We start from the raw sequence: 24,764 nt of genomic DNA, 5'->3' as shown, positions 1-24,764 counted from the left end.
AAAATGGATAGATGGAATTGAAACACCCAAAAAGAGAAGGGTATGGTGGTGGCAATATAAAATACATGAGGAAGGCACATTAATTAATAGAGAGCATATACTGAACATATACTGTTTTGCCAACATTAAAAATAACTACATACAATATTAATAGATGGGAATATACTAGATTGTTGATATATTCTCCAAACTCTTTTTATGACTGAAGCAGAAGTATGGCATGTATGGTGAGTGCATGAAAATGATATTTTTTAATTGAGAAGAACTTGCAATTTATATAAGTATGCTGTGTCACAATTTACTGACATTACAGAACTGATCCTTTGTAAATTACTTGATGCTCAGCTATAGTCTAGAACCCTATGTGGGGTCCTATGGTGTAAATAAATTGCTTAGAGTTAATTATGGTGCAAGTGTTTAGACATATTTGGGAGTTGGCAACAGTGGGAAATGTAAGGAGAGAACAAGGCTTGATGTGGGTGGGCATTTTGTTGATTGTCATGCTGTTGTGTGATTGTCATGGCCATGTCTATCGGTGTTGGCTCCCTGCTTTTGAGGTGATTCATGGGCCTTGGAATTTTTTGGTTTGGCATAATCTTTAGTTTTAGAAGGAATTTTGCTGTAGTTGTCTTATGAGGCTAGAGGCTGTCTGGTGATTTGATCTGTTCAAAAATGTCCATGGCAGGGAATGAAGAAATGATGAATGACTCTGGTCATTATTCCTCTAAGGTACACATGTGCTTTCTTGGCTGCAGGTTGGTATAACTAAATATGTTTTTATTTCTTCTTTACTACAGATCTAGAACTCAATATGTACTACTCTACAATGGTGATCTTAATAGCCTCCCTCACAAAGCATCAAAATATCAGTTTGAAAGCTGTATTACTCATGGGCTTGCTGATGTTCATTACCATATTGTAAAATTGACTTGTACATAAAATACAAACTGTCTGTCTGTACACATACATTCTATGACATGCTCAAATACACCTTCAAAAGTCTAAAACCAGGTATAATTGGCAACAAACATGTCTTACTAGCCTATTAGGAAATTTGACTAAAATAATCCAATTTTTATCTAGCCTTTCTTCATTTATAATAGCATCTACGTCATCCATGCCACACCTCCCTGCCACTCACAGTTTAACTTGACCACCCTTGAAGCCTGTTATCTCTTCCCCTCCCCCTTTTTTTTTTTAACTGCATTAGATGAATAAATGGAATATTAAAGGGTCTATTGTAAGCACAAATATATTCATAATAATTATAGCAAACATTTAAAGCCTGTGGTGATTAAAATCAGTAGTTAGCGGTTAAGGCCTTGGGTATTTCGTTTAGGATTCATTAGTGTTTCAGTTTTGGTGGTTCCCAGTTGATGTATAGAGGTGAGGAATAGCTTCCCTTCACTCTCTAACAAGAACTCGTCTCTACCAGATGTGTATTGGTGATAACTTCTAACTTGATAATAATTTATATATATGTTATAATATGTAGGTATACTGGGGAAGTTATGTTATATTATTATTGTCTCTATTTACAGATAACATGCTTATATTTTGTGTGTATTAAAGCCAACAATTGGTGAGATGTGTTTTACTTATCACATCAAAGCTTACTACCAGCGGCAAACCATGCAGCAACTGATAAAGGGCACAGATGGGCCTGGCAAGCCCATTATCAGAGAATGGTGGAAATCGTACAACATCAAGCACGCCTTAGATAACATTGAGTCATCTTGGGACGAAGTGAAGATGTCTACCATGAACTTGGCATGGAATAAAGTATGGCCAGAATGCGCGTTTGACTTCCCAGGCTTCACTGGTGCGATCAGAAATGATAGTAAATCTGTGCCATAGGGCTGGCTTTGATGAAATTGATGTTGATGATGTTCAAGATCTTTTGGAAAGCCATGCTGAACCTCTCTCAAATGAACTTATAGAGCTAGACAAGGCATCACAGGAGGCAGAAAAAGAGGGAGACGAGGAAGAAGAACCTGTGCGTTGCCTGGACATCAAAACTCTTAGAGAATGTCTTGGTGGTATCAAAAAAGCTCTGGAAACCCTGAAGGAATATGACCCAAATCCTGCCAGGAGTAGCAAAGTGGCTCATGATGTAGAGAGAAGTGTCAAGATTTATCAAGAAATCTATGATGAAAAACAAGAAAAAAACAGTCCTCCATCTACTTGTTCTTCAAACCAGTCAGACATGCCATCCCTGTCACACCTAACAACCTTGCTACAGCTGGCCCTTCCTCATCCACTGCCGCCTAGATGTAACATATAGGAAAATAGCTCTGCTTGTGCTGTCCCGTCTCCATATTTATGAAAATCCAACATTTCTTTGAACTTATTGATTGTCCTTGCTTCAACGACTCTCTTATCTAAACCATTCCACACATCTTTATGGAAAGCTGAACTTCTTGATATCTCTCTTGCAGTTGTCCTTTCTTAATTTCTTTCCATGTCCTCTTGTGTCACTGGTGTCCTAGATTAGTAAGTCTTCTCTCTAATTTTGCTAATCCATTCATTGCTCAGTACACAGCTATTAAATTTCCTCTTTCCCTTCTCTGTTCTAAGGTTGTAAGACCTAGTATTTGTAGCCTTTCTTCATATGATCGTTCACTTAAACTTGGGCGGGCGAAGCTTTGTTGCTGCCCTCTGTATTCTCTCTAGTTTCCTTATGTGTAACTACTTTCTACAATATCCAATGCTTCAAGTCTTCCATACAATATTGTTTTAGTTAATCCCACAATGTCAGGCTTGTTTTCTCTTAAATAATCATTAAACTATTTTTAGCATCAAGATACCATTTGTGTTTTGTGATTTTTTATATTCTTCTATAGTGATATTTATTTCTCTTGTTCTCCTTCCTTGTGTACCATTTCCTCAGTCTCATGTTTTTGACCTTCCAGTTGTAGCTTGCCCTCTCCTCTGCTGTTTTGTTTAATTTTTTTTTCTTTGGCTGTTTCCTGTAGGTGCCTGAGTTTAGCTCTTTTCTCTTAATTTCCACTTCTGGCTCCTTTCCCAGATCTTATTAATATCTTGCTGCAATTCCATACAATCTTTATTGTTCGTTATTACTCTGAAGAGTTTCGTATCATCAAACAAATTTAAGTATCTACTCAGATTCTCCAGTACATATATGATTAACATAAATCTGAAATGTTATTGGTTCTAGCACTAACCCCTGTGGTATGCCACTTGCTATTGTGCTCCAATTTGTGTGTGTGTGTGTGTGTGTGTGTGTGTGTGTGTGTGTGTGTGTGTGTGTGTGTGTTTCACTGTTTGATCTGCTGCAGTCTCTGGCGAGACTGCTAGACGTTATCCTACGGAATGAGCTCAGAGGTCATTATTTCCGATCTTCGGATAGGCCTGAGACCAGGCACACACCACACACCGGGACAACAAGGTCACAACTCCTCGATTTACATCCCGTACCTACTCACTGCTAGGTGAACAGGGCTACGTGAAAGGAGACACACCCAAATATCTCCACCCAGCTGGGGAATCGAACCCCGGTCCTCTGGCTTGTGAAGCCAGCACTCTAACCACTGAGCTACCGGGTGTGTGTGTGTGTGTGTGTGTGTGTGTGTGTGTGAGTGTAATTCACCACCACGGTCATCTGCTGGTCACCCAGCCAGTCTCTCCCATTATGGAGCGAGCTCAGAGCTCATAGACCGATCTTCGGTTAGGACTGAGACCACAACACACACTCCACACACCGGGAAAGGGAGGCTACAACCCCTCGAGTTACATCCCGTACCTATTTATTGCTAGGTGAACAAGGGCTACACATTAAGAGGTTTGCCCATTTGCCTCACTGCCCCTGGGAATCGAACCCTGGCCCACTTGATTGTGAGTCGAGCGTGCTAACCACTACACTATGCGGTGTAGTGGTGTGTATTTACCTATTTGTATTTACCTATTTGTGTATTAAAGGGCCCGAGCTAAGCTCTCTGTGTCCTGTCTCCTTGTCCATTCATGTCATATCTCTCTTTCATCTGATTGACACACACCGTGTCAACGACATCACTGCTCAGTTTATTCCACTTATCAATGCTACAATGCGGGAAACTGTATTTTCTCACGTCATTTAGACAGATGTCTTTTATTAGCTTTTTTCCATGTCCTCGGAGATGATTACTTGTGGTCACCTTTATCAACTCTCTGTCCAGTATGTCAATCTTGTTCACCAATTTATACATAGTTATCATGTCTCCTCTTGTTCTTCTCTCTTCTAATGTGGTCAGCCCCAGCTTCCTCAGTCTTTCCTCATAGTCTAACTCCCTGAGTCCTGGTACCATCCTTGTTGCCAGCCTCTGTACCCTTTCTACCTTCTTCACATTTTTCTTCATATGCGGTGACCAGACACAAGCTGCATATTCTAACTGGGGTGTTATTAAGGTACATAATATCTTCTTCATCATTCCTTCATCTAGGTAGTGGAATGCAAGGCCAATATTTTGAAGCATGTTGTATGTTTTCCAAAAAATCTTGTTAATGTGTTTATCCGGTGACAAAGTGTTTTGCACGATTACTCCTAAGTCTTTCTCCTCATTGGTCTCTTTAATTTTCTCATCACCCAGCCTGTAATCCCTGTTTGGTCTGTATCTACTTCTTCCCATTTTCATAACATGGGTCTTGTCTATATTAAATTCCATCTGCCACTCCTTACTCCACTCATATATTTTATCAAGATCTTCCTGTAACTTGTTACAATCTTCCACATTCCTTACTCTCCTCATAATTTTAGTATCGTCCATAAACATGTTCATGTAACTGTCAATTCCTACTGGCATATCATTAACATAAATCAAAAACATGATGGGACCAAGCACTGACCCTTGTGGAACTCCACTGGTTACCTTCTTCCACTCGGACTTCCTTCCTCTCACCACTGTTCTCATTTCTCTTCCCATTAAGTAATTTTCCATCCATTTTGCTAGTTTATCATTTACTCCTCCAGTCTTCTTTAGTTTCCACATCAGTCTATTGTGTGGTACTTTATCAAAGGCCTTTCTCAAGTCCAGGTAGATAGCATCCACCCATCCCTCTCTATGTTGTAGTATGTCAGTCACTCTTGAATAAAAACATAATAAATTGGATACACGATCTTCCTTTTCTGAAACCAAACTGTCTTTCACTCAGAATGTTTTCACTTTCTAGATACTCACTCCACTTAGCTTTAATTACTTCTTCACATACCTTGCACAATATACTAGTCAACGATACTGGTCTATAATTTAGCAGTTCCATTCTACTACCATTCTTATATATAGGCACAATGTCAGCTCTTTCACTCTTTCGGGACTAATCCTGTTCGTATGGAGGTTTCCACAATATCAAATACGGGGTTCAACAATTGATCCTTACATTCATTTTAGCAACCTCCCAGATATGCCATCAGGCCCCATTGATTTATTAATATTCAGATTGCTTATAATTTTCCTTACATCTTCCTTAGTAACCATGATGTCCTGCATTTGCTTTATTTCCGTAGGTCTTCCTCCCATAAAATGCTCCTCCTTTGTAAACACTTTGCAAAAGTTGTCGTTCAAAATTTCAGCTATATTTCCAGCATCCTCATATACTTCTTCCCCATTTTTTACCTTTACTATTGCCTCCCTTATATTTAGTTTTCCATTTATGAATTTGTAAAACATTTTTGGGTCACTATCACAGTTTTCCACCACCCTCTGTTCATATTCCTTCTGTGCTGTTCTCCTTACTTCAACATATCTATTCCTTGCTGTTTTGTAAACTTCTCTTGATAATACATCACTGTTTTTCTTAAGTTTCTTCCATGCCTTTTCTTTGTTCTTTTTTGCTTCTTCAGCAGAGTTATACAAATCCATAAATTTATCGTATTTCAATTGCATATCCCTTTCCTGGTATACCACGGACCAGTCAATTTCATTAAAGAACTCCCTTATATGGTTATAATTTGCCCTAATATAATTTAATTTTTCCTCCCTGGGTTCCACAATCTTATTCGTGCTTAATTCCGTATCCAGCTCAAAGCTTAGGACATCATGGTCGCTTTGTGTGTGTGTGTGTGTGTGTGTGTGTATTTACCTAATTGTATTTACCTAATTGTAACATACGGGAAAAGAGCTATGCTCGTGTTGTCCCGTCTCCATATCTATTAATGTCCAGCTTTTTCTTAAAATCATGAATATTCCTTGCGTTGACCACTTCCACGTCTAAACTATTCCATGCTTCCACCCTTCTATGAGGAAGCTATATTTTTCACATCTCTCCTATAAGTGGCCATTTTAGTTTTTCCCATGCCCTCTCGACATTCTTTCATTCCACATACACAGATCTTCCCTATCCATTTTTCCATGCCAATCATCACTCTGTATATTGCTATCAGGTCTCCCTTTCTCTTCTGTTTTCCAGGGTCGGAAGTTGCATTCTTTTCAGTCTGTCTTCATAAGTCAAATCTCTTAAGTCAGGCACCATTTTGTTGCAGCCCTCTGTACTTTCTCTAGTTTCCTTATGTGTTTCTTTAAGTTCGAGCCCACTGTATTGTTGCATATTCAAGCCTCGGTCTTATCATTGCAGTAATTATTTTCTTCATCATTTCTTCATCTAAATATCTGAACGCCACTCTTATGTTCCTCAATAAGTTCAATACTTCTCCAATTATTTTGTTTATATGTCTCTCTGGCGATAGGTCATTGGTAATTGTCACCCCAAGGTCTTTTTCTTCATGACTGGTTTTATGTCTTCATTTCCTATCTTGTACATACTCCTGATTCTTCTTTCACTCTTGCCAAACTCTATTTTCTTGCATTTTGTCGTGTTGAACTCCATTTGCCATGTACAGCTCCATTTCCATATTCTGTCCAAGTCTTCCTGGAGTAGTTCGCAATCTTTGTCACATCTCACTTTTCTTAACAATTTTGCATCGTCTGCAAATAGGCTCACATAACTGGACACCCCATCCACCATGTCATTTATGTAGACCGCGAACATTACTGGTGCCAACACTGATCCCTGTGGAACTCCACTCTCCACCAAGCCCCATTCTGATGGTCTGTCCTTAATTATTGTTCTCATTTCTCTTCCTACCAAAAGTCTTCCATCCATTTTAGTAAACTGCCATGCACTCCTCCTACCATTTCAAGTTTCCAGATCAGTCTCCGTGTGGTACCTTATCAAAGGCCTTTTTAAATCCAGATATATTCCATCAGCCCAACCATCTCTTTCCTGTATTACATCTATCACCCTCGAATAGTAACATATCAGGTTTGTCGTGCATGAACGCCCTTTTCTAAAACCAAATTGACACTCACAAAGTATGTCATTTTTCTCCAAGAAGTCTGTCCATCTATTCTTCACCACCCTCTCACACATCTTAGCTACCACACTTGTAAGTGACACTGGTCTATAGTTCAATGGGTCTCTCTTGTTACCTGATTTATAGATTGGGACAATGTTAGCTCTTTTCCAGTCTTGGGGCACTACACCTTCCCTTAATGAGGCATCAATTACTTCACAAACTTTTTCTGCCAGTTGCTCCCTGCATTCTCTTAAAATCCATCCTGATACCCCATCAGGTCCCACAGCTTTTCTCACTTCTAAACTCCCCATCATATTCTTGATCTCCTCCACAGTTACTTGAAACTCCTTCATAATCCCTTTCTGTTCCATTACCAGTGGTTTGTCAAAAGCAGTCTCCTTTGTGAATACCTTCCGAAAGCATCCATTCATAGCCTCTGCCATTTCCTGGGATCTTCACTGCATACTCCATTTACTTCTAAACTTTCAATACTTTCTCTATTTTTGATGTTGTTGTTCACATGTCTGTAAAAAGCCTTGGTTGGTCTTTACATTTATCAATTATATCCTTTTCTTGTTTCTTTCTTTCTTCTCTTCTAATCAACACATATTCATTTCTTGCTCATTTGTAACTTTCCCACTGCTTAATCCGTCTTTTCCTTCTCCACCTCTTCCATGCATCCTCTTTTCTTGTTCTAGCCTTTTCACATCTATCGTTAAACCAGTCCTGCTTTCCAACTTCTCTATGTTGTCTTATTGGTATAAATTTTTTCTCACCTTCTTTGTATATTTTTATAAATTCCTTCCACTTTTCATTTGCTCCTTAGCACTCTTGAATTTCATCCAATTTGTCTCTTGAAAGAATTTCTTTAGGTTTCCAAAATCTGTCTTGGCATAATTCCATCTTCCCACTTTATATTCTTCATTTCTTCTAGATTTCTCTTCATCTATCACCTTGAACTCCAAAACTGCATGATCACTCTTTGCTAAAGGGCACTCCACCCTCATCTCCTCAATGACCATTGGCTCTGTACTAAAGACCAAGTCCAGTCTTGACGATGCTCCCTCTCCTCCAAACCTAGTATCTTCTTTGACCCACTGAGTTAACACATTTTCCATTGCCAGTGTCAATAGTGTATTTCCCATGTTGTCTCTGATCCTTCCATTGACCAGTCCTCCCAACACACCTCTTTACAATTAAAATCTCCCATCATTATAGTTCGTTCACAGCCACCCAACATTTCTTCCAGACATGTTCCTGTATCACTTATCATTTCTTCATATTCCTGTACTGACCATGCATTTGTCTTAGGTGGTACGTACACCACTATGTAGTGCCTCTTTTTCCTTCATTAGTTTCTGCTCTGATCTTTAGCACTTCTGCCTTTCCCATACCTTCTTTCACTTGATCCACCTTTATATCTTTTTAACCAGCAACATCACTCCTCCTCCCATCTTACCTACTCTATTTCTTTTCCAAACATTATATTTCCTTCTCCAACCATCATCAGGTCTTCTCCCTCTCTCAGTTTTGTTTCAGTAAGACCCACAATATCTGGGTTCTTGTCCCTCAAGTAATCGTTGAGTTCTAAAATCCCGATATCACTCCATTTATGTTGGAATACATTACATTCGCTCATACGTAAGTTTCTTTAGTCCTTTCTTGCTGTACTTTTCTGGGTTATGAACCACTTCCTCAGTCTCATATCCAAGATTCTCCAGAAAACTCTTTCTTCTCCTCTTCTGTCCTCTCTTCATTTTTTTCAAAGCCTCCTTTCTCAACTCATTTAACATTTCTCTTTCCTTTTCACCGAGATCTCTTCTCAACCAAATCTTCCTTGTTGTTTCCTGCTGGGCTAGCCTCCATGACTTCTCCACCAATTCATCTACATCCTTTTGTGACTTAAGTTTGATTCTTATTGGCCTCATACCTTCTCTTGTGAACTTTCCAATTCTATGGAAGTCCTCTATTTCTTGTACTAGGTCTTTTCCTCCTCCTGCACCACATTAATGATATTATTTATCACCTTTTTTATGTTTTTCTCTCTCTCCATTTTACTCAGTGTCTTATCCTCCTCCACACCAAATATCACCACACATCTCTTTTTGTCTACAGTTTCCCTCACCAATGTCTCATTTGATTTAATAACCTTCACCACTTTCTCAGCAATCTTCTCTTCTATGATCTGTTGATCTATAATTTCAGCAAGGCCCAAAGTTTTCTCCCCAGACTCTTTGATTTCCTTTTCCAGACTTGCAACTTTGTAATTTACCTCCTTTCTTTCCACTTCCTGACTTTTTTTCCATTCAGCCTGCTTCTCCATCACTTTTCCTAGAGATTCTCCACATTTTTCGCAATTCACTTTAATTAGCTTAACTTCCTCTTTCAGTGCTTCATTTTCCTTCTTCATATCGGCACACTCTTTCAATACATTGTCATAACTCGTTTCCAGGCCCCCATACTTTTCAAACAGTGTGTGTGTGTGTGTGTGTGTGTGTGTATATATATTTTACCTAGTTGTAGTTTTACAGGGCCTGGGCTTTATGCTCGTGTGGCCCCGTCTCCATATCTACACTTATCCAATCTTACTTTAAAAGTATGCACACTCGTTGCAGACACTACTTCTTCATTCAAACTGTTTCACGTCTCAATACATCTTTGCGGGAAACTATACTTTTTAATATCTCTTACACATCTTCCCTTCCTCAGCTACTTACTATGCGATCTTGGTCCATTCCGTTTATGAATTTATAAACTTGTATGAGATCCCCACTCTCCCTTCTCTGGTCCAATGTTGGAAGATCCAAAGCCTTTATTCTCTCCTCATATGTAATCCCTTCAAGTTCTGGGACCATTCTTGTAGCCATTTTTTGTAGTCTCTTCAGCTTCCTTATGTGTTTCTTTTGTGATCCACACTACTCCTGCATATTCCAATCTGGGTCTTATTATAGTACTTATCAGTGTCTTCATCATTTCTTTGTCCATGTAGTGAAATGTAATGTGTGTGTGTGTGTGTGTGTGTGTGTGTGTGTGTGTGTGTGTGTGTGTGTGTGTGTGTGTGTGTGTGTGTGTGTGTGTGTGTATTTTACCTAGTTGTAGTTTTACAGGGCCTGTTTGATCTGCTGCAGTCTCTGACGAGACAGCCAGACTTTACCCTACAGAACGAGCTCAGAGCTCATTATTTCTGGCCTGAGACCAGGCACACACCACACACCGGGACAACAAGGTCACAACTCCTCGATTTACATCCCTTACCTACTCACTGCTAGGTGAACAGGGGCTACACGTGAAAGGAGACACCCAAATATCTCCACCCGCCGGGGAATCGAATCTTCTCTTGTGAAGCCAACGCTCTAACTACTAAGCTACCGGGTGTGTGTGTGTGTGTGTGTGTGTGTGTGTGTGTGTGTGTATTTACCTAATTGTATTTACCTAATTGTAACATACGGGAAAAGAGCTATGCTCGTGTTGTCCCGTCTCCATATCTATTAATGTCCAGCTTTTTCTTAAAATCATGAATATTCCTTGCGTTGACCACTTCCACGTCTAAACTATTCCATGCTTCCACCCTTCTATGAGGGAAGCTATAAGTGGCCATTTTTAGTTTTTTCCCATGCCCTCTCGACATTCTTCCATTCCACATACACAGATCTTCCCTATCCATTTTTTCCATGCCAATCATCACTCTGTATATTGCTATCAGGTCTCCCTTTCTTCTGTTTTCCAGGGTTGGAAGTTGCATTCTTTTCAGTCTGTCTTCATAAGTCAAATCTCTTAAGTCAGGCACCATTTTCGTTGCAGCCCTCTGTACTTTCTCTAGTTTCCTTATGTGTTTTTTAAGTTCGAGCCCACTGTATTGTTGCATATTCAAGCCTCGGTCTTATCATTGCAGTAATTATTTTCTTCATCATTTCTTCATCTAGATATACGAACGCCACTCTTATGTTCCTCAATAAGTTCAATACTTCTCCAATTATTTTGTTTATATGTCTCTCTGGCGATAGGTCATTGGTAATTGTCACCCCAAGGTCTTTTTCTTCATGACTGGTTTTTATGTCTTCATTTCCTATCTTGTACATACTCCTGATTCTTCTTTCACTCTTGCCAAACTCTATTTTCTTGCATTTTGTCGTGTTGAACTCCATTTGCCATGTACAGCTCCATTTCCATATTCTGTCCAAGTCTTCCTGGAGTAGTTCGCAATCTTTGTGTGTGTGTGTGTGTGTGTGTGTGTGTAAGTTGCCCCTGCATCAAACTGGGCTTTGTATTCCTTTTATTACGCATGTAATAATTGTAAGACCTATGATGAATGCTAGTCATCAATACTTTTTCTGGCAGGATACTGGTCTCTTGCAGATGGCAGCCAAACATGGTTATATCTTGTAACATAAGCACATTTGTGGTAAGATGTATTTTTGTGAAGTGGGTCATAGTTGGAAAGCTGATGTTTTTAATTGTTTGGTGTGATGTGCATTTATTTTTGAAGTGAGTAAGGATTGAAAAGTTGAAAATGAGATAGCTAGTGCATAGTAACAATCATCTGGAAGCATATTGATTCTACTTGTATTACAGTGCTTGGTCTTATTAAATTTAAGTGTTTTCTAATGCCTGTTTGCCTCTGCATACCTTTTATGGCTTAAGGTAATTGATTCATCCCTAGAATTGTGTAGATAAGGTCAGTTATAGCCTAGTGGCATAAGAAAAAATCAAATAAAAGTTTGGAAACAATGAAAACAATTTATTGTTTGCAGCAATGCACATGATTCACCTGTAAAAGCCAAATGGTAACGCATGTTGGAGCTTTGTGCTCTTGTGTATAGGCTCGATAATTTTTTCAACATCACCCATGCCTCATGAGGCTTGGTTATAATGCAGTGTATACAAGGTTTTAGAGCTAATTTTCTGCACTCAGTGGTTCCTCAGAAAAGTGTAAATGAGAAGGTTAATAGAACAGGTCTTTCTCTCTTATATGCAGATTATTACTCCCAACCAATACCTGATGACAATTACATATGGAGGCAAAGGAATAACATGACTGACTAACTGTCCTGTCTGGTCTGATGACTGAACTAGGATTTCTCAGTATGCACTCACCATTATGTTACATGATAATTATCTATTCTTCAAACTCAAGTGTAGAGTGAGTAGCTAGGCCATGTCTCCTATCATATATTATAGTATGATTTATATTTTGAAAATTTTTTTTCCTTTTAATTGTAAGATTTACTGGAATTTATGTTCACAAAACCTTATCCTAATGAAAATACTGACTTGCAAATTTTACAAATTTACATTAGGAATTGGTCAATGAATCTGGATCAAACTATTAATAATTTTCTTTCTGAATTAAAACTAAAGCCAGAACAAGGACAGAGCAAGGAATTGTAGGGCCCAATTAGAAAATTGATGGTGATGCCCCTATTCTGTAAAAGTACAAATTTATAATGTTTATATTTTGTGTAGTATGCTTACCTTTAATAAAAAAAAAAAGATAAATAAATGCTTTATATGCAAAAATTTTGAATGGCAATACAAGTTATTCTTTTTAATACAAAGTAAGCCAATTATAGCTGGTGTGGGGCCTCCATAAGGTGTGAGACCCAATTTGATAAAATTGGTCAATTAGACTTACAACCAGCCCTGAGCTAGGATTACTACTTCAGGAAGAAAATCAGGATAAACTGTATTCATAAACCAGTGAATCTCACTCATCTTCTCAAAACAGATGCTTCAGCAAAGTGAATGGCTGGTCAAGGCAGGGCAAAGTCAGCCTTTCCAACCCTATCTAATACGCATGAATCAGCAATGCATCAAAACTCTAAGGCACACTCCCACATTTTTAAATAGAAAATAAATAATTGTACAGACACCTCTACACTTGACTGTACAAACAATGCATGCAGCAATAGCTCACCTAACTAGAATATTTGTAGTTTCTTGTATTGTACTGTGAAAATTGGATAACTCACAATTTCACAAATTTTCTGACAATCTTCCAACATCTTCATTGTTTTCCTGGGCCCTGTAAAGTATGTATACTTTGAATTTCTCTATTTCTTTTAATTCTTTTCTTTTAAGATTTAAGATCATTGCTGCATCATCCTGACAGTTCATCTAAATAAAAAAATAAAGCAAGAGTACATATGCATGTGCTTATGAGCACACACACAAACACACACACACACACACACACACACACACAAGAGAGAGGGATGGATGGACTGTGTATATTTGGATTTGAAAAAAGCTTTTGACAAGGTACCTCACATGAGACTGCTATGGAAATTAGAGATTTATGGAGGACTGAAGGGAAGATTGTTAAAATGGATGGAAAACTATTTGAGATGGAGGGAGATGAGAACGGTAATAAGGGATGCAAAGTCGGACTGGTTGGTGGTGGAGAGTGGAGTCCCACAAGGTTCAGTGCTGGCACCAATACTTTTCCTTGTCTATATTAATGATATGCCAGAGGGAGTAAACAGTTATATTAATTTGTTTGCGGATGATGCGAAATTGTGTAGAAGTGTGATGAGTGAAGAAGATTGTGAAATTATACAGGCAGATCTAGATAGGATTTGGGAGTAGAGCAAGAGGTGGGAGATGGAATTTAATCTGAGCAAGTCATGTAATGGAGATGGGGAAGAGTGGAAGACGGCCAAGAGGGTCATATAAGATGGGTGAAGGAGTAGTGTTGAAAAAGGTGGAAAAGGAAAAGGATTTGGGAGTGATAATACAACACCATGGGCAGTTTGAGGCTCATATTGACAAGATGTTTGGAGAAATATATGATTTGATTAGAAATATTGGATTCGCCTTTCATTATATGGATAAAGATATGATGAAGAAATTAATTAGTACGGTAATTAGACCAAGATTGGAATATGCTGGGGTGGTTTGGTCCCCTTATAAAAAGAAGCATAAAAGGAAGTTGGAGAGATTGCATAGAATGGCAACAAAAATGGTTCCGGAATTGGCAGAAATGACCTATGAGGAGAGATTAAAAGAAATGAATTTGCTTACCTTGGAACAAAGAAGAGAAAGAGGAGATTTAACACAGGTTTATAAACTGTTGAGCGGTTTGGATGAAGTGGATAATGAGCAAATGATGTTGAGAGAGGAAAATTTAAACAGAACTACGAGATCGCATAGTAAAAAGATAGCCAAGGGAATATGCTTGAAAGATGTGAAGAAATAGAGTTTCCTACAGAGATGTGTGGAGGTGTGGAATAGTTTGAGTGAGGAGGTGGTGTCAGCGAGGAGTGTCCATAGTTTTAAAAAAAAAGTTGGATGTGTGTAGATATGGAGACGGGGCCACACGAGTATAATACCCAGGCCCTGTAAAAATTACAACTAAGTGAATACACACACACACACACACACACACACACACACACACACACACATAATGGAAAAATAAGACAAAAAGAAACAATAGAAAGGTTAAAAGGAGAAAATGGAATGGTGGAAGACCCAAAAAGTATGGCAGAACTGTTAAATAGTAAATTTCATGAGGTCTTTACTAAGGAATCCAAATTTGAAAGACCACAGGGTAATAGAGACTCTATATGAAAGAGTTTAAAGTAACCAAGCTTGAAATAAAAAAGTTGATGACAGAACTAGATGGGGAAAAGGCAATGGGACTGGATGAAGTCTCAGGCAGAATACTGAAAGAATGTAGGGAAGAACTAGCAAGTCCAATATACAACATCATAAAATGCTCAATTGAAAATGGAACAGTGCCAGTGGAGTGGAAAAGAGGAGAGGTGGTTCCCATATATAGGAGCGGAAGGAAGGAAGAACCTTTAAATTACAGACCGGTATCACTAACTAGTGTAATATGCAAGATGTGTGAAAAAGTAATAAAGAAGCAATGGATTGAGTTTCTTGAAGACAACAAAATATTATCAAATAACCAATTTGGTTTTAGAAAAGGTCGGTCATGTGTAACAAATTTATTGAGTTTCTACTCTAGAATAGTTGATAAAGTACAAGAGAGAGAGGGATGGGTTGACTGTATTTATTTAGATCTAAAAAAGGCATTTGATAAAGTGCCACATGAAAGATTACTATGGAAGTTACAGGAGAAGGGTGGCTTAAAAGGAAGCACATTGAGATGGATGAAGAATTACTTAAGGGGGAAAGAAATAAGGACGATAGTTAAAGATATGAAGTCCAAGTGGAGAACAGTAGACAGCGGAGTGCCACAGGGGTCAGTATTGGCGCCAATACTTTTTTCTCGTATATATAAATGACGTGCTAGAGGGAGTGAACAGCTACATAAATCTGTTTGCGGACGATACGAAACTGTGCAGATTCATTAAACAAAAAAGAGGATTGTGAAATACTACAGGAAGACTTAAACAAGATCTGGAAATGGAGCAAAAAATGGGAGATGGAATTCAATGTGGACAAAAGCCATGTCATGGATATGGGAAAAAGTGAAAGACGACCAGTGGGAATCTATAAGATGGGAGATGGAGTAGAACTAGAAAAAGTAAAAAAGGAAAAGGACTTGGGAGTGACAATGGAAGAAAATAATCAACTGGTAAGCCATATTGATAGAATTTTCAGAGAGACGTATAATTTGCTAAGGAATATTGGAGTAGCATTTCACTATATGGACAAGGAAATGATGAAGAAATTGATAAGTACTAAAATGAGACCTAAATTGGAATATGCAGGAGTTGTGTGGACTCCCATAAAAAAAGAAACACATAAGAAAATTAGAGAGACTACAAAAAATGGCTACAAGAATGGTTCCAAAATTTAAGGGGATGACATATGAGGAGAGACTAAAGGCTATGGATCTACCAACCTTGGAGCAGAGAAGAGAGAAGGATCTGATACAAGTTTATAAATTGATTAACGGAATGGATGAAGTGGATAATGAGAAACTGATCCTGAGAGAAGAATATGACTTTAGAAGCACAAGATCGCATAGTAAGAAACTAAGGAAGGACGGTGTCTGAGAGATGTTAAAAATTTAGTTTCCAAAGATGTGTTGAGACTTGGAACAGTTTGAGTGAGGAAGTGGTGTCAGCAAAGAGTGTACATAGTTTTAAAGAAAAATTGGATAAGTGTAGATATGGAGACGGGACCATACGAGCATAAAGCCCAGGCCCTGTAAAACTACAACTAGGTAAATACAACTAGGTAAATACAACTAGGTAAATACACACACACACACACACACACACACACACACACACACACACACACACACACACACACACACACACACACACACACACACATTATGCCAAGACAGATTTTGGAAACCTAAAGAAATTCTTTCAAGAGACAAATTGGATGAAATTCAAGAGTGCAAAGGGAGCAAATGAAAAGTGGAAGGAATTTATAAAAATATACAAAGAAGGTGAGAAAAAATTTGTACCAATAAGACAACATAGAGAAGTTGGAAAGCAGGACTGGTTTAACGATAGATGTGAAAAGGCTAGAACAAGAAAAGAGGATGCATGGAAGAGGTGGAGAAGGAAAAGACGGATTAAGCAGTGGGAAAGTTACAAAAGAGCAAGAAATGAATATGTGTTGATTAGAAGAGAAGAAAGAAAGAAACAAGAAAAGGATATAATTGATAAATGTAAAGACCAACCAAGGCTTTTTACAGACATGTGAACAACAACATCAAAAATAGAGAAAGTATTGAAAGTTTAGAAGTAAATGGAGTATGCAGTGAGGATCCCAGGAAATGGCAGAGGCTATGAATGGATGCTTTGGAAGGTATTCACAAAGGAGACTGCTTTTGACAAACCACTGGTAATGGAACAGAAAGGGATTATGAAGGAGTTTCAAGTAACTGTGGAGGAGATCAAGAATATGATGGGGAGTTTAGAAGTGAGAAAAGCTGTGGGACCTGATGGGGTATCAGGATGGATTTTAAGAGAATGCAGGAGCAACTGGCAGAAAAAGTTTGTGAAGTAATTGATGCCTCATTAAGGGAAGGTGTAGTGCCCCAAGACTGGAAAAGAGCTAACATTGTCCCAATTTATAAATCAGGTAACAAGAGAGACCCATTGAACTATAGACCAGTGTCACTTACAAGTGTGGTAGCTAAGATGTGTGAGAGGGTGGTGAAGAATAGATGGACAGACTTCTTGGAGAAAATGACATACTTTGTGAGTGTCAATTTGGTTTTAGAAAAAGGCGTTCATGCACGACAAACCTGATATGTTACTATTCGAGGGTGATAGATGTAATACAGGAAAGAGATGGTTGGGCTGATGGAATATATCTGGATTTAAAAAAGGCCTTTGATAAGGTACCACACCGGAGACTGATCTGGAAACTTGAAATGGTAGGAGGAGTGCATGGCAGTTTACTAAAATGGATGGAAGACTTTTGGTAGGAAGAGAAATGAGAACAATAATTAAGGACAGACCATCAGAATGGGGCTTGGTGGAGAGTGGAGTTCCACAGGGATCAGTGTTGGCACCAGTAATGTTTGCGGTCTACATAAATGACATGGTGGATGGGGTGTCCAGTTATGTGAGCCTATTTGCAGACGATGCAAAATTGTTAAGAAAAGTGAGATGTGACAAAGATTGCGAACTACTCCAGGAAGACTTGGACAGAATATGGAAATGGAGCTGTACATGGCAAATGGAGTTCAACACGACAAAATGCAAGAAATTAGAGTTTGGCAAGAGTGAAAGAAGAATCAGGAGTATGTACAAGATAGGAAATGAAGACATAAAACCAGTCATGAAGAAAAGACCTTGGGGTGACAATTACCAATGACCTATCGCCAGAGAGACATATAAACAAAATAATTGGAGAAGTATTGAACTTATTGAGGAACATAAGAGTGGCGTCAGATATTTAGATGAAGAAATGATGAAGAAAATAATTACTGCAATGATAAGACCAAGGCTTGAATATGCAACAATACAGTGGGCTCGAACTTAAAGAAACACATAAGGAAACTAGAGAAAGTACAGAGGGCTGCAACAAAAATGGTGCCTGACTTAAGAGATTTGACTTATGAAGACAGACTGAACAGAATGCAACTTCCGACCCTGGAAAACAGAAGAGAAAGGGAGACCTGATAGCAATATACAGAGTGATGATTGGCATGGAAAAAATGGACAGGGAAGATCTGTGTATGTGGAATGAAAGAATGTCGAGAGGGCATGGGAAAAAACTAAAAATGGCCACTTATAGGAGAGTTGTGAAAAAATATAGCTTCCCTCATAGAAGGGTGGAAGCATGGAATAGTTTAGACATGGAAGTGGTCAATGCAAGGAATATTCATGATTTTAAGAAAAAGCTGGACATTAGTAGATATGGAGACGGGACAGTACGAGCATAGCTCTTTTCCCGTATGTTACAATTAGGTAAATACACACACACACACACACACACACACACACACAGACCGGGAAAAAAGTTTTTTTGGAATAGTTTGGAACATGAGACTGAGGAAATGGTTCATCAAGGAAAGAGCAGAAAGAACAGAGAAGGAAATGAGGGGAAATGTGGAAAATTAAAAGTTGCTTATACTAATATAAATGGACTCGTCTCAGGGATAAATGATTTGAACGACTTTATTAAAGAGGTTGAGCTTGACATAATGGGGATCACAGAAACAAAACTAAGAGATCTACTGACACTAAACCCCATTGGGAACAGGCTGTACAATAGAGAAGAGAAGCAGGGTGGAGGAGTGATGATACTAAAAAAAAAAACTAAAGGTAACGGACGTGAATTATGGCAAAAACAGTGCAGAAATTATGTCAGTTGTAGTTGAGAAAAATTATATGGAGAAGAGAGAATTTGTAGTCTGCTATGTACCACGCAAGACAAGATCTTGGAGTCTAGGAGAATATGGGGAAGTTTTTAAAGATACTGAACACTCTCTAATCAAAATATTAGAAAAGAAAAGAAATACTGTAATAATGGGGGACTTCAAGTTACTGCAAGGAAGTGCACTTGGAAGATATGACTACAGAGGGAAATGAGGATTCATGGGGGTACATGTTACTGGAGTTAACTATGGAATACAGAATGACACAATGAATTCAAGAAAACACCAGATTTAGGAACAGTGAAGAGCCATCAAGACTGGATTTATTATTTACAAGAGAACCTGAAATTGTGGATGGAGTAGAGTATAAGACACCTTTGGCAAAAAGTGATCATGTACTAATAGTAGCGACCTTCAAGGAAGTGATTAGGAATGAATGGAATGAAAAACCTAGAAAAGGAAGATTGACATATAGCAAAACAAATTTTAGAGAACTCAAAGACTTTTTCCAAAAGACAGACTGGACTAAATTTGACAACCAGGCAGGAGTGGAGGAAAAGAGGATGACATTTAAAGAAATTTATAATGATGAAGTGAATAGATATGTACCGAGACTGAAAATTAAAGACAAATATAAGGAAGAATGGTTTAATAGAAAATGTGCAGAAGCAAGAGATAGAAGGGATAGAACGTGGAAGATATGGAGAAAAGACAAATGTCCAAGGAAGTGGCAAGACTACATCAGAGAAAGGAATAACTATGTTAAAATACAAAAAGAAGAAAAAAAAAAAACTATGAGAAAAACATAATAGATATCGATTATAGATATATAAACAGAAAGTTAAAAAACAAACACAAGATAGAGAAACTAGTTTATGAAAATAATTAATACAGCGATGAATTGGAAATGGCTGAAATAATGAACAGACACTTTCAAGAAGTTTTTACAAGAGAAAAAAAAAACATTAATTATGAAGAACTAGGAAATAAATCTCCTGCGATGAGTAACATCGTTATTTTGGAGCAGGAAATAAAGATACAACTAAGAAATTTAGATGTAAGAAAATTACACGGTCCGGATGGAATTGCAAATTAGATATTGAAAGAGTGTAGAGAAGAGCTGGCAAGTAAGGTATACAATTTAATAAAATGTTCTATTGAAAAGGGAAAAGTACTAGAAGACTGGAAAAAAGCCAATATTGTGCCAATATATAAAGGAGGAAATAACGAGAACCCAACAAATTACAGACCAGTGTCCCTAACAAGTACAATACCTAAAATATGTGAATGTGTGATCAAATAAAGTTCCACACGGAAAGTTAATAAGAATTTCGTTAAATCTCAATTTTCTAAATGTGAGAAAGCACTGTAAGAGAGTACTGTAATGGAAAACACCAAATGGTAAAAAATACACATCATTAAAACAATCTACAAAAAACACTCACCACAAATAAATTCTTAGGTGTAAAAGGAAGACATGTAAAGACAATTATTAGTTCTAAACAAATTATCCATACAAGATATTTCAGTTATCTATAGTATAAAAACTTAACTTAATTAGGTCATACAATGAGAACAGCTTCATCAACTCTGCTTGTAATAACAAAAACTACCATTATCTTCAGAAATGGAACATGTTAAAAAAAGATGTTATGAACTCAAGAAGAAAATAAGTAATAATTATACTTACCGAGGATGTGGCCCTGCTTTCCTGGATGATGGAGGAGGAGGTGCCCGGCGAACTGGGCGGATGTCTAGGGTATATAAAGGTGGTTTTATAGATTGCCTCTTTACAAATATGACACAAAATCTTTATACTTAACATTCATAAAGATTCTTATGTGTCCTGACTAATCAAAGAATACATTTCAATAAACTCATATATTAGGGATTTACTGCCTTGTTACTGTGATCCAGAGTAGAACAACATAAGACTCTATGAACTCAAATTGAATTCAGAACAGAAGTTTAGGCCATTTGAGGAGAGTAGACCATGTTTGTATAATGAAATGCCTGCTACAAACATGTGTAATAGGGATAAATTTCAGTGATAACATTATTACTATTGTTGAGAACTTTAGAGTAATGCACAGCAGGGCCTCAAACTCCCCAGTGGTGGTGGTGGTAAGATGACCCAGAGTGAAGTGATCTTTCCCATTATGTTATAATTGATTTTGAGAATAATTTAATTATTACATGGCTAAGAATAATGCATGTCACTTTGCATGACTTGCACAGGATACTTTTTTGTTTGTGAAATTGGCAATATTTGAAGCTTAAAAATTTGCCTTTCCACCAGATTCCAAATTCTTGTGTATTAGAAAGACAGAAAATTTTGAATAATGTGACACTAATTTTGCTATGAGGCTGATATATTACTAAAACAGTGAAAAAAAAAAAAAAAAACTTGTTCCAAAATTAATGAGGATTTTTTTATACGGTATGGATCTTTACTTTCCATCTCAACACATTTACAATGTTGATGAGACTGGGGTCTGTTTGATAAGTTAGAATCTATATTCTATCTTAATCACCTTTTTCAAGCAATCAAAGATTTGCTTACAGTATACTTTTGACTCTGTTCTAGTGGGCAATCTATGACTAACATTCTATGATATAAAACAAATGGTTCAAGCACCATATTCACTACAGAAGCAAACATCCATTTTTTTCTTATTTCCCCCAAGATTTTTGGATTTTACTGTTATAAATGGATCTTTACCTCCATTAACCCCTTCCCACCGGCAGGACAAATGAGTGTACCACCAAATAAAAAATTGTCTATATATAGACTCTACCGACTTTCATTCACATTATAGTTTCCCAGCAAATAGGCATTCCAGATTGACATCTATATATAGACTTTGCTGCAAAACTGAACAAACAGTTGAGTCTATATATAGACTTTGCGCAAAATTGAACTAGTGACATCTATATAGACTGTGGCGCAGAACTGCCCAAACAATTAAATCTATATATAGTGTTATTTGTGTTTGATTGAGGATAATGTATGCCAATATGAATGTTTGGAGTTACTGACATCCATGACTTGTGACCTGGATGTAATTTAGTTCCACTTTCTCTTTGTATTTTTCACATACTTGTTCTGTACCTATTAATTGTTAGGCAACACTGCTAGCATGCGGTACAGTTCTCTCTTCTTGACATGATAGTCATAATAAAAGAAAGTAGAAAATACAACTATTTCCAATATTAGCTTACATGTGTAGCACACTCACCACTGACAAAGCACATGCGATGACTGGTCTTAAGAGGTAATGTTGGCCGGTGTTTGGGTATTTGAGATGCCAAATAATTATTTATTTTAAGAATATTGTTACTTATAAGGAATTGTCTACATATAGACCATGCTACAATTTAGTGTCTATATATAGACAATCTGACAAAAGTCTCAATTTCAAAACGCCTGGGAAGAGGTTATTTATGCATGCTGAAACTAAGTAAACTTTATCCATTTCTTATGCCAAATTATTAACTTGTAATGGTAAACCACAGACCTTTATAGATTCATACACACTTGTGTAAAGTACCAATGTCTCAGGACAACTGGTCCAGTTCAACTAAACCATCACTTAAAGAAGACATTACTTATGACAATCTAGAAAACTAGGAAATAGTAATACAAAGTCAACATCAACAAACTGGCTACATAACAAGATCTAAAGCAAAGGTTCATTCTCTCCCTATTACTGAACTGGACTGAAATTGCTTTTTGAGTTGAATGATTTAATCTTTTGTTATTACACCTATCTGCGACAAGGCTGCTTATGGTCATGATCAGCGTGAATCAATTCCAAGTGTTGTACTGTGCTGAGAACAATGACAGTAATAACCGTTTTAACACATTCATGCCTGCTACACATCGTCTCAACTATGACAGTTATTGCAACTTTCTACAACCCTTCACATCATACTCAGTTTCATCCATTGGAACGACTATTTCCTTAATCAAACATTAGTGCTATGATGGTGCCTATTACCAGCTGAGTGACCTTCTCCACTAGTAAATACCACATGCGATACATACGATAACACTGATAATCAAATTATCACAAAAAATAGTAGTTATATCACCTGGTAGCATGCACATATAACAGTCGTGACAATATCAAATATTAGTCTCAACGATCACCACTTGCTATTTTTCTCATCTCCAGAGTGGCCTGGATTCATTTTCAGATAGCGTACCCACTAAAAGTCAGGCTTAGATTAAGCGCACAGGTTTGGGATTTAATGTATAAGCAATAGGTATGGTGTCATGCAGATACTTCACCTCCTGTTAGCAGGTCCTCCATGGTCACAACACAACCCACTTCTTCCACTGAGTCTGACGTCACGCTAGTTCCCCTTCCTGGAATAGACGGGCAGGTAGCAGGCCAATCGCAACGTAGCGCGACTCACGCCATATTTCTCATTGGTGGCCACACAGCCTCTGGACGTGGGATATTTAAAATTCTATGGTAGCAAGTGGTACGTCTTATAATTGTCCGCATCGGAATATCTCTTTTACATGGTCGATCGATATAAGAATACAGAATAGATGTCTAAACTATATCAAGGATGCGAGGGACAAGAGTGAAGCGTTTTATTACGCAAGTTTGTTTACAGGCAATCAGCTGATATTGATAGCTAGCTTATCACAGATCCCTCCCTTCCGTGTGGAGGTACTGAGGTGCCTCTTCTCGGACAACTTGTACCCCTCCTAATGGCGGAGCACAATGCAGGAGTCAGCTAAGAGATTCTTTATGCACATACATCTGTATGTTTGTAGTACCTAGTTCATTCTAGTTATTCATTAATTCAGTGTTTCTTATGAATGTGAAGTGTACATACAAACCATACGTGCCTCTTAATTTGTTGACGTGCCGCGCTCATTCCACAGGGGGAAAATAAAACCTAAATAATCCGACACTGTTTTATTGTTGAGAGAGAGAGAGAGAGAGAGAGAGAGAGAGAGATCGTTCTTATTCCAAGATTATGTAGAAAGCTAGGAGACAATTAAGCATTTTTGGAATATTTCCTCCTTACCTTTCACCTGCTTCTATTACTTTAAGGGCTTCCCGGACCAAGGTTATATACTTAGATGGCTCTAAGGCTCAGTAGTCAGCACAAGCCATACGCTGCTGATGCGTCAGTCTATCAGCCGACAGGCGTATTTGTAACCAGTTAATAAAATCTCTCTCTCTCTCTCTCTCTCTCTCTCTCTCTCTCTCTGTATTCACCTAGTTGTAATTTTACAGGGCCTGGGTATCATACTCGTGTGGCCCCGGCATATCTACACACATCCAACTTTCCTTTAAAACTATGCACACTCCTCGCTGACATCACCTCCTCACTCAAACTATTCCATTCCTCCACACATCTCTGTGGGAAACTATATTTCTTCACATCCTTCAATCATATTCCCTTGGCTATCTTTTTACTATGCGATCTCGTAGTTCGATTTAAATCTTCTTCTCTCAACATCATTTGCTCATTATCCACTTCATCCAAACCGTTCAACAGTTTATAAACCTGCATTAAATCCCCTCTTTCTCTTCTTTGTTCCAAGGTAAGCAAATTCATTTCTTTTAATCTCTCCTCATAGGTCATTTCTGCCAATTCCGGAACCATTTTTGTTGCCATTCTCTGCAATCTCTCCAGCTTCCTTATATGCTTCTTTTTTATAAGGGGACCAAACCATCTTAGCAT

At 37.9% G+C, this 24,764-nt stretch overlaps 1 protein-coding gene across 8 annotated transcripts in view; it reads right to left on the bottom strand.

Moving 5' to 3' along the window:
* Positions 1–23,543, bottom strand: part of LOC123505570 (SH3 domain-containing protein 19-like) — a 59,602-nt gene extending 36,059 nt beyond the window's left edge. Inside the window, exons 1-3 of one of the 8 annotated variants that reach the window (XM_045257044.1) lie at positions 23,347–23,543; positions 20,743–20,806; positions 13,203–13,310 (exon numbers count right to left, since the gene is read on the bottom strand). Coding sequence is in view for 5 of the 8 variants with exons in the window: in XM_045257039.1 (XP_045112974.1) it covers positions 20,498–20,509; positions 20,743–20,806; positions 23,347–23,368 (98 nt within the window). In the remaining 3 variants the exon portion in view is untranslated. Of the gene's footprint in view, positions 1–13,202; positions 13,311–20,497; positions 20,510–20,742; positions 20,807–23,147; positions 23,203–23,346 lie in introns of those variants that run through there. The other 7 variants (XM_045257047.1, XM_045257039.1, XM_045257040.1 and 4 more) reach the window with 7 other exon arrangements.
* Between the last annotated feature and the right edge of the window lie 1,221 nt (positions 23,544–24,764).

The sequence above is a fragment of the Portunus trituberculatus genome, chromosome 18 (assembly GCF_017591435.1).
Source record: "Portunus trituberculatus isolate SZX2019 chromosome 18, ASM1759143v1, whole genome shotgun sequence".
NCBI lineage: Eukaryota > Metazoa > Arthropoda > Malacostraca > Decapoda > Portunidae > Portunus > Portunus trituberculatus.
Note: the sequence above shows the minus strand (reverse complement) of the source record. Positions and strands in the feature narration are given on the sequence as shown.